This window comes from Dermochelys coriacea, chromosome 9 (genome assembly GCF_009764565.3).
Source record: "Dermochelys coriacea isolate rDerCor1 chromosome 9, rDerCor1.pri.v4, whole genome shotgun sequence".
NCBI lineage: Eukaryota > Metazoa > Chordata > Testudines > Dermochelyidae > Dermochelys > Dermochelys coriacea.
The window spans coordinates 96519795-96530724 of NC_050076.1; the positions used below are offsets into that span (position 1 = coordinate 96519795).

Genomic DNA, 10930 nt, shown 5'->3' on the forward strand with positions numbered 1-10930 from the left:
TTGAACTGGAGTGATGCCCACTTTGTGGCTAGCTTGGAGATGCAGAACAGCCCACAAAGGACAGCAGGGGCCACCCAAAGCCCCAGCAATACCTGGGCAGGTTGCTTCACTTGTAGCGAACCCCGCCCCCCAACCCCTTGCAGCAAGGGCAGGCAGGGGGAGGTGGACTGACGCTAGACCCCTCCTCGTTGCCTCGAAACTCGGCTCCAAAGCGGCACCGTGAAGGGTCGCTGTGTTTGCTTTACTCTGAGCGTTGTTTTCTCGGTCTGCGAGGGGGGCCTCTCTTAGCGAAAGGTGCCGGACCCTGCAGTCGCAGCCCAAGAGGGGGATCGAGGCCGCGGGGGGGCAGCTATGCATTTGTGGGTTGGTTGGTTTGTTGGCTTGAGTCGCTGGTCTTCTGTGGCACGTTGGTCTCTTCGATCCCAGTCTCGCTCTCCTTCGTTTCCTCCGGCTTTCCCGTCCCTCTGAACAGCGCTCGTGTGTGTGTGTTTCTGCATGCAAGGGATGGGTGAGAGCTGTGTGTGTGTGTGTGTGTGTGTGTGTGTGTGTGATGATTCTATATGTGTGGAGAGGGGAATCTCAGTGTCTGTGTGGAAGGGGAAATCTCTCTCTGTAGACAGGATAATGTGCGTGTGCGTGCCACTCTGTGTGCGTGTGTGTGTGTGTGTGTGTGTATAGGGCTAGTCCGTGTCACTGAGTGTATTTCCCTTGCTCTGGGTCTATAGGGGTAATAACCGCTGGGTGTGTGTTGGGGGGGGGAGTCACCTCACTGTGTGTGTCTCTCTCTGTGTTGCTCCTGTGTGTGTGTGTGTCTCCCTCCTTGTGTGTGTGTGTGTGTGTGTGTGTGTGTGCGCGGAGCAGCAGAAGTCCAGATCACGTAGAGACAATCGCAGAAACTGCAGAGCAGATAGCAGCGCAGCCGGAGATGGAGCCGGATGGCAAAGGTAAGGCAGGAAGGTGCCGCTCCGCCCGGGCTGGGAGATCCGGCGCCGGACAGAACCTCGCTCCCGGGCCGAGCAGGGATTAGTTTGCTTTGTTTGGGTTTGTTTTTGTTTTGCGGTGTGTGGCTTTTATCGGATTAACTGCGGAGGCTCCCCGCTGGGGGAGGCGGCCGAGGGCTTCCTCCGGCAGCCTGATCCCCGGCCCGATCGCCTCCCCCTGCAAGCCGGCGCCGGCTTCCCGGGGTCAACGGTACCAAGTTCCCCGGCGCTCGCTCGCTCGCTGCCCCGCTTTTCCGCCGGCTTCCCCTCGGGGCTGCCGGCCCGCGGAGTGGGGCTGGGATGGGGGCGAGCCAGGGCCCGCGGGGGAAGGGAACTTTGCAAAGGTGCCACCGGGGGTGGGGTGGGGTGGGGTGGGTTGTGCATTGTTGCAAAAGGGGCCTGGCTCTGGGGGGATAAGGGCGGGGGGGAGCCGGGCTCCGCTCCCCGTCCCCAGCCTGCAGCCGCGGGGACCGGGCGCTGGAGCCGGCACCAGCCGAGCCCTCGGCTGCGGCCACCGTGTTGCGGCAAAACATTGCGGAATCGCCCCCCCCCCCCCGCCCCCCGGCCCCTCCACCCCCGGCGGAGGTACCTCCCGGGGTCGCTGCTAGGGGGGAGCCCGGGGTACCCGCGTGGCCGGGGGGGGGGGGCGGGGACCCGCATGCACCGGGCGCTGCAGACCAGCCGCCCCAGCCGGCGGCGGGGTGGGGGGGCGGCCGTGGGAAGACTCCGGAAAGCGACAGCACATGGGGGTCGGCTCTGCCGGCTGGATCCCGCTGCCCCCCCCCCCCGCAGCTCCCCTCCCCCGCCCCAGCGCCCTCCTAATTCCCTCCCCCCCCCGCAGCTCCCCTCCCCCGCCCCAGCGCCCTCCTAATTCCCTCCCCCCCCCGCAGCTCCCCTCCCCCGCCCCAGCGCCCTCCTAATTCCCTCCCCCCCCAACTTCCCCCTTCTTTCCACCTCCCTCTTGCTTCCCACCTTTCCCCCGCTCCCTCCGCCCTGCCCCCGCCTCCCTCGTGTCCTTCCCTCCCTCCTTTCTGCCTCCCCTTCCAGCGCCATCCCCTCCTCGCTGGCTCCTGCTCCCCCCTTGCCCCGCAGCGCCTCCCGGCCCTTCCAGCTCGCTTCCTCCCGGCCGCGGGGGCTCGGGCTCGGGCTGCTCGGCAAAATCCCCAGCAGCCCCTGGCCCCCGAGAAAAGACAGATGGCTCCAGGTCTGGGAGTGGAAAATGGCAGCTAGGAGCGACCTGGCTACAGGCGAGGGGCTCCCGCAAGCTACCTTCCCGTCGGGGAAGCAGGGCCCGTGAGCTCAGCTTCTTCCCCCAGAGTTGCTGTCCGCTTTTGGCGATGTCACGCGGGCGGATCGCGGCTTTGTTGTGCTCTGCCAGCCAGGGGGTGTTTGTTTTTTTTTTGGGGGGGGGGGGGGGCAAGCCTGTAGATGGTCCCGCCGCGTTCCTCTGTCATTAGCACAGAGCTGAAAGAACAGGAGGACTTGTGGCACCTTAGCGACTAACACATTTATTGGAGCATCAGCTTTCCTGAGCCACAGCTCACTGCATCGGATGCGTTTGGTGATTTATGGATAGTGCCATTGCCTCTCCGCGGCCGCCTTAGCGTATGTTACTTACAGTACCTTTCATAAGCACGGCCGGGCTCTTTCTGTGCGGGGTCGCTCACTCTCAGCGAGCCGGGGCTCACGGAAGCTGATGCTCAAATATATTGCAGAGTAGCAGCCGGGTTAGTCTGTATTCGCAAAAAAAGAAAAGGAGGACTTGTGGCACCTTAGAGACTAACGCATTTATTAGAGCATCAGCCTTCGTGAGCTACAGCTCACTTCATCGGATGCATTTATGCATCCGATGAAGTGAGCTGTAGCTCACGAAGGCTGATGCTCTAATAAATGCGTTAGTGCATCCGATGAAGTGAGCTGTAGCTCACGAAGGCTGATGCTCTAATAAATGCGTTAGTCTCTAAGGTGCCTCAAATATATTTGTTAGTCTCTCGGGTGCCACAAAGTCCTCCCTTTTTACTCTCTGGAGAGTGATAGTTGTGTATGTCCATACCAGCGTGTAGGGGCACTGCTCTTTTCCCTCCCATCTTTATTTTAGCTATTGTATTATCTCCACCCACATGCGTGTAACATCCTTTACATCTGTGGCGATATATGTGCAGTAACAGAATTGTCGATAGTTCATATGAGTAAAATACCAAGCCTGCTTTGCTTATTTTACTTGGTTCGTTATGCACGTTTGTCATGTACAGGAGATATGTTATGGGCCCACATGTATTTGTGTGTGTGTCCTACAGGTTCACATTCTCTATCTGAAATTATTTTGTGGGGTTGTTAAAAAAAACAACAACACACCTTTCGTTTTACTTTACCTTTACTGTTCATACTTTATCTGTAATACTAGCCAGGTACAGTAGCTCCGTAAAGTACAATATTAACCCAAATGACTTTTTGGAATAATGACAACTGAAAAATATTTTCTTTTCCTTTTTTCTGTCTTTCTTCTTTAGATTCTGTATCTTTATTCAGGAGCATAAGGTTGCTTGCTGATCACACGAAGATGTTGCTGTGGCTCGTTCTGGTTTTGTCAACCCCGGTTTCTTCTACAAATGCAGATCCTGACATCTCGGTGGAAATTTGCAATGTTTGCTCATGTGTGTCAGTTGAGAATGTACTGTATGTCAATTGCGAGAAGGTTGCAGTCTACCGACCAAATCAGCTCAAACCACCTTGGTCTAATTTTTACCACCTTAATTTTCAAAACAACCTACTGATTATTCTATATCCAAATACATTTCTTAATTTTACACATGCAGTGTCCCTGCAACTGGGTAACAATAAATTGCAGAACATTGAGGGAGGAGCATTCCTTGGGCTCAGTGCATTAAAACAGTTGCACTTGAACAACAATGAATTAAAGATTCTCCGAGCTGACACTTTCCTTGGCATAGAGAACTTGGAGTATCTCCAAGCTGACTACAATTTAATCAAGTATATTGAACGGGGAGCCTTCAATAAGCTTCACAAGCTGAAAGTCCTCATCCTTAATGACAATCTGATTTCATTCCTGCCCGATAATATTTTTCGATTCGCTTCTCTAACCCATCTGGATATACGAGGGAATCGAATACAGAAGCTTCCCTACATTGGAGTTCTGGAACACATTGGTCGAGTTGTCGAACTGCAGCTGGAAGATAACCCTTGGAATTGTACCTGTGATTTGTTGCCTTTGAAAGCCTGGCTGGAGAATATGCCCTATAACATTTACATTGGAGAAGCTATCTGTGAAACGCCCAGCGACTTGTATGGAAGGCTTTTAAAGGAAACCAATAAACAAGAATTATGCTCCATGGGGACAGGGAGTGATTTTGATGTGCGCATTCTGCCTCCATCCCAGTTGGAGCCTGGTTACAGCACACCTAATGGCCACACTACGCAAACGTCAATGCACAGATTAGTCACCAAGCCTCCGAAAACTACAAATCCTTCCAAGATCTCGGGGATAGTAGCCGGAAAAGCGCTCTCTAATCGCAATCTCAGTCAAATTGTGTTTTACCAGACCAGGGTACCCCCTTTAACTCCTTGCCCAAGCCCATGTGTCTGCAAAACTCATCCTTCTGATTTGGGATTAAGTGTAAACTGCCAAGAAAGAAATATAGAATCATTGGCCGAACTCGTACCAAAACCTTTCAATGCCAAGAAACTGCATGTAAATGGCAATTATATTAAGGATGTGGACACCTCAGATTTCATTGACTTTGAAGGGCTGGATTTACTACATTTAGGCAGCAATCAGATTGCAGCAATCAAAGGGGCGGTTTTCCGCAATCTTACAAATTTACGGAGGTTGTATCTTAATGGCAATCAGATAGAGCGGCTGAGTCCAGAAATGTTTGCTGGCCTCCACAATTTGCAATATCTGTATTTGGAATACAATGTTATCAAAGAAATTTTAGCAGCCACATTTGACTTAATGCCAAATTTGCAGTTGCTCTACTTGAACAACAATCTTCTTAGAAGTCTGCCAGCTTATGTTTTTGCTGGTGCTCCACTGGCTAGACTGAATCTGAGGAACAATCATTTCATGTATTTACCTGTAAGTGGCGTTCTTGATCAGCTGAAATCTCTTACACAAATTGATTTGGAAGGTAACCCGTGGGACTGCACATGTGATTTAGTTGCTTTAAAACTATGGCTGGAAAAACTAAATGAAGGTATTGTGGTGAAGGAATTAAAATGTGAAACACCTGTTCAGTTTGCTAACATTGAACTGAAGTCTCTCAAAAATGAGATCTTATGTCCTAAACTTTTAAACAAGCCATCTGCTCTGTTCACTAGTCCTGTGCCTGCTGTCACTTTTACTACACCGTTGGGTCCAATTCGAAGTCCTCCTGGTGGCCCAGTTCCGTTGTCCATCCTAATCTTAAGCATACTAGTTGTGCTTATTTTAACAGTGTTTGTTGCTTTTTGCCTTCTTGTCTTTGTGCTTCGGCGCAACAAGAAACCATCAGTAAAGCACGAAGGAATTGGGAACCAAGAGTGCAGTTCCATGCAACTGCAGCTAAGAAAGCATGACCACAAATCAAACAAAAAGGATGGACTAGACACAGAGGCCTTCATTCCTCAAACCATTGAGCAGATGAGCAAAAGCCACACTTGTGGCTTAAAAGAATCCCAAACAGGCTTCACATTTGCTGATCCACAGGGGCAAAAAGTCATTCTGAGAAATATTACCGACAAGGAAAAGGATTTATTGCATGTGGATACCAGAAAAAGACTTAGCACAATTGATGAACTGGATGAGTTGTTTCCTGGGAGGGATTCCAATGTATTTATTCAGAATTTTCTTGAAAGTAAAAAAGAATACAACAGCATAGGGGTCAGTGGCTTTGAAATACGTTATCCAGAGAAACAACAAGACAAAAAAATCAAGAAGTCATTAATAGGTGGTAATCATAGTAAAATTGTGGTAGAGCAAAGAAAGAGTGAATATTTTGAACTGAAAGCTAAACTTCAAGGTTCACCTGACTACCTACAAGTCCTTGAAGAACAAACAGCTTTGAATAAAATATAGGTCATGCAATCTTATTTCTTACAGAGGACATTTATTTAATGATGAAAGTGCCTTTTGTTGACTTTTAACTTCCGAATACTATATTATATTGGTAGGCATAGAGGCAGGTATATCCAAGGGTATCTGTCTGTAGCTGCATATGATTTGTCAAGTAGAGGAGATTTCCATAATAGATTTTACTACATAAAGCTGATACCCTCTGGAATCCTGTAGGGATACTGCAAACTCTATTGCCAAAGGGATGCTTTAGACACATATTACACTGAATTTAACCTCAAAAGGCATATATGTTTTGTACCTTAAACGCAAAACCTTTGTCTCCTTGTGATTTGTAAGAGCAAACACAAGAAAACTGGTACCAGTGTTTGTACCTCAGCTGGGTCCTTCATCTTGCACGTGGATTAAGTTGGTGGAACTGGAGTAATCCTTTGATTTGTGGTGTTGTAACGGCACTGTTTAAAAATTATCTGAAAAGTAAAAAGCATGCAAAGAGAGAACATTCAATAGTATGTGTAAATCGGTTACATTTATGGCCTGCATCTTGAAACCACTGGATTTATAATGTTAAATTGTGCAAATATTTGTTTAAAATATACCATGCATAACATACCTATAAAATAAATTTGACCCTTGAAGTATACCTGTCTATACATAAAATTAAAAAAAGAAAAGAAAAGAAAAGAAAAAAAGTGCAACCTGACTTCTGCAGCATTTGTAGTGCTATGAAGAAAATACTTGATGTTAATGCAGAATCTTATGTGAGACTCAAATCCAATTAAGACTAGAGTTCCTTCTCAGTTATCTGAAACTCCTACAACCCCAAAAGGTTGACCAAACTTTTCAAAGTGCTTACTGTGTGAGCGTAGCAGAAATTATTTTTGTAAGATAATTCATATTTATGAAATACTTTGTATACTAAATAGGAAAATATGTACTCCGTAATATGTATTTAATATGCCTGACTTGTTTTCCTGATCACAATGCATTAATCATTCAGTATAAATTAAAAACAGAACAATATACCAAACAAGAACCGGTGACAAATTGTATAGAATTATCCGTGATCAGGAATAATAATAATAATAATAATATAATAAAAAATGTTCTGTACTATTCTTGTGAAATTAGTATATTATTATCTTATTTCAGATTTGTTACCGATGGTGCATTTTAAAATAGATTCATTAGTTTTTTAGTATTGTGTCTCAGGCAATTATTTGCCATTGTTTGTCTTGCTTTTCAGGGTTCTGCAGCTTAATCTAAATAGTTTTCAGTACAAGTATTTACAGGCGTTAACGAATAAGGGTAATAGTTGAATTGTATATGCATCAATTTTTTGTCCCAGTTATCTATCTGACTGCTGTCAGTTAGATAATGAACCAGATCAGTAAACCATATGGCAATCATGTGTCTATCAAAGCCACATTGTAAAATGCATTTAATGGTCTTGGTTCAGTTCAGAGTATTTTGTAGTCCACATCTATAAAGAATACAAACTTGCCTGTGTGAAAGCTGAATCTCAATTGATAGCAACAAATGATTAAGATGGAAAACACCCCCTTTTTCTCACTGGGAAATGGTAACTTAAGGTCACAGTAGGCATGTATTAGTAAAGCATCATACAGAAAATCTATTCTACATGCCTGATTCAGAGCCCATTCAAGACAATAGGGGCTCCTCCACTGATGTCAATGGACTTTGGATCAGGACCTTAATCTAGCTTGCTGCCATTAATTCTCCCCCACTCCCCCATGCCTTTTAAAATCAATACATAAGTCTATCAAATTGCAATAGAAAATAAACATTAATGTTTTCATGAATTCCAAGTGGCAGCTATTACAACAAAGCCTGATAGCACTACTGTGGTTAAGGCTGTGTCAGCATTTTCCAGTCTAAACCTCTAATTTCAGGGCTTTATAACACTGCTGTAAAATTTTATTCTGGGATGATCCTTGGCATAATGCCTGGAATATTTTTTTAACAAAGTTTTTTAAAAGCATCAGTGCTTCTTTATTTGAAAGAGAGAGAGAAGAAAGAGTGAGAGATATTTTCTACTTGTAATTTCAAAAGGTTTTTTTTTTTTCTTAATTTCCCCATGGTACAAAATGTATGAGGGACTTTAGACATTTTTTTAAATAAATAACAGAGTGGTTCATCTTTGAAAAAGCTGCTATTACACATGCGTACTAATTTACTTAATCCAAAATGTCATAGAGATTTTCTGGATATGGTTTCTATGCATGCATATATTCCTGGCCTAAAAGATTCCTAATTGTGTGTTGACCCAAATCACTGCACAGGCTCTGAGGAAAGTGTTTTAGTTTTTTGTGTCAAGGGCCTATGGATTAAGGAATCTTAAAGATGTACTGAAATGCTAGACCATAAAGGCACCATCAGCAATCTGAGGATAATGGGTTGCTGCCTTCTACTCATTGCTGCACAGCTTTGAGAATGTGTCAAGGGTCACTGAGATTTGCCAAGGAAGAGAGCATAGCCTATGTCTCATATCCTTCTGTTGAGAGATGTGAATTAAAAAGAATACACAAATCTTTAATACATAAATGCTACATTGTGAGTGTTGTTAAAGGTGATATATTTGTGGTTGATATTGCTCAGAGTTAACAGAACAACAGTTAAGTAAATCAATTTTACTATGATTGATATGCCTCCCCTAACTACATTAATTTGGGTCCGGTCCTCCCCTCTTCCGCCTGGGGAAATCTCCCATGACTGTTAAAGAGAAGAAGAACTTTACCATTATGCCCATATTGGACAGATCTGGTGACTCTTTTAGTCCCCTCCAGCAAAGCATTTAATTACATGCCCAACTTTAATCGTGTGCAATGAGAGTACTCACAAGTTTCAAAGTGAGCACAGGCTTTAGTGTGTTGCTGGATCAGGGCCTAAATGCATGGTAGCATTGACATTGACTTAAATGGGAGCAGGTGGAGGAGCATTGTTGTGTATTACATAGTTCGTCCTTGCTGTAGAACCCTTATTCACCGCGGTGATCACTTTGCTCCCATGAGTTGTCTGACTGAATTCAACAGGGTCAATGGAATGTATGCTCACCAGTGTCAATAAGGGTTGCTCAGTCTGGGCCTTACTGTGTAGGTTTCTCAGTAGTGTTTTACATAAGTGGTGCAATACCTAGGCAGAGCAGTGTGAGTTTAAAAAAAAAAAAAGCTTAGGTGGGCAAACCTATATGTCTTTGATGCTGTTGGTTTAAATGACAACCTGAATGTTAGTTTACTTCCTCCAGTGTTAAGGGACAGTGTATGTGTATGGATAACAGTTTAGTGGAATATTCATTCCGATCTAATGATAGTCTATCCAGGAAAGGCACTCTTCTGTGTGGCTAAACAGACCAGGCCAGCCTTTGCATTATATTGATTTGAGTGGCCACATTGTTACAGTGGCTGCAATGACATATATGCAGCACTAAAGCAGTGAAGGTGTTAACATAATTTATTGTGTTCATTGTATTATAAGACAAGTTTACATTTTTAATGAAATCAATAAAGTGTAATAATTTCTTTGAAAGAGAAAAACTTTGTGCAATTTTATCAGAAAACAGTCATTATAATGCAGCAATTTGAGTCCAGACATCAACTGACATTTTACATGTAGTTTTCCAGACTGAGAGTAAATAAATCTGAAAGATAATCTAAAAGGTAATTTTTAAAGCCATAAAGGTATACATTATCAAAGGCATGGCCTTGTGAATAATGTTAACAAATGTTTCAGAGTTAACAAACACATCTAGAAATTTATGGTGGTATACTATCTATAATATTTTTGCATGATTTGTACATTGCTATTGTATGAAATGAGCACAGTGGAATTTTTTTATTTTTATTTTTTGTTTTATTTAATTTTATTTTGCATCCAAAGAGTTGGGAAGGAAATATAACAAGAATGTATTGATAATTGCTCTATTTTGAAATAAAGAAAACAAAATGTATTGTTTTTACCGTGCCTTGATCATTACTATTTTTAGATTAGTTTATAAAGAAAATAGAGTTGACTTATAATAGCCAGTACAATGTAAAACTCAGAAAAAAATGTTTCAGCGACCTTTGTTTGCTTTCAACAACATCAAAATATTAGGCAGAATTTATTTAAAAGATTTGTATGGAAATATTAATAAAATTGTTTGGTACAATCATATTTCTGAAACTAGACTTTGTTAAATGTCTATAACATTCTCTGAGTTTGTTTTCAGAAGAGAGAGAAAAGCTGTAAAGTAGCTAGACATTATTTTATATTCATAGATATTAGGGCAAATATTTTAAAATATTTATTAAAGTTTATCCCACTATCCAATGTTTAAATCAAATCTGCTTACCTTACTCACCCAAATAGTCTCTCTGAAGTCAAATGGGACTGTTTGCATTAGTAACATGAGCAGAACGTAGCCTCTAGTCAGTGTCTGATATCTTCCACATTGAAATGCCTGGAAGAACGGTCATACAATGTCAAGGACATTTGTCTTGACCCTGATCCCCTCTCATTAATCAGTTTGTATCAGACAATTTTGCAAAGGATCAAAATTAATTTATGTTTAATTAATTCCCTACCAACATCCATCCACTTGCCTTTATTGTAGTTTAGAAGCATTTGTAGATGAAAGTCAAGAAGAGACCATCAGGTAGTTTAGACTCCAAATTTAGATTTTGTATTAAAAATGTTTTACAAATCTTAAAAATCTTCATGTGCAACTAGATTAAACATTTCCCTGCGGTCCTAGATTAAACATGCAGCATGACAGCCATATATGGGAATCAGAATGAGATACAAACTAAGAAACCAGGACTTAATGCAGATTTTTTTTTCAATGTACAAGAGCAGTGAACCCTAAGAAGTGAACCAAAAG

General features: G+C 43.5%; 1 protein-coding gene across 1 annotated transcript; it reads left to right on the plus strand.

Moving 5' to 3' along the window:
* The first annotated feature begins 237 nt into the window (after window positions 1-237).
* On the plus strand, window positions 238-9225 carry SLITRK4 (SLIT and NTRK like family member 4). Its single transcript, XM_038417776.2, has 2 exons — window positions 238-944; window positions 3491-9225. The coding sequence occupies exons 1-2, from the start codon at window positions 926-928 to the stop codon at window positions 6052-6054; spliced, it is 2583 nt and encodes an 860-aa protein (XP_038273704.1). The 5' UTR covers window positions 238-925; the 3' UTR covers window positions 6055-9225.
* The last annotated feature ends 1705 nt before the right edge of the window (window positions 9226-10930 follow it).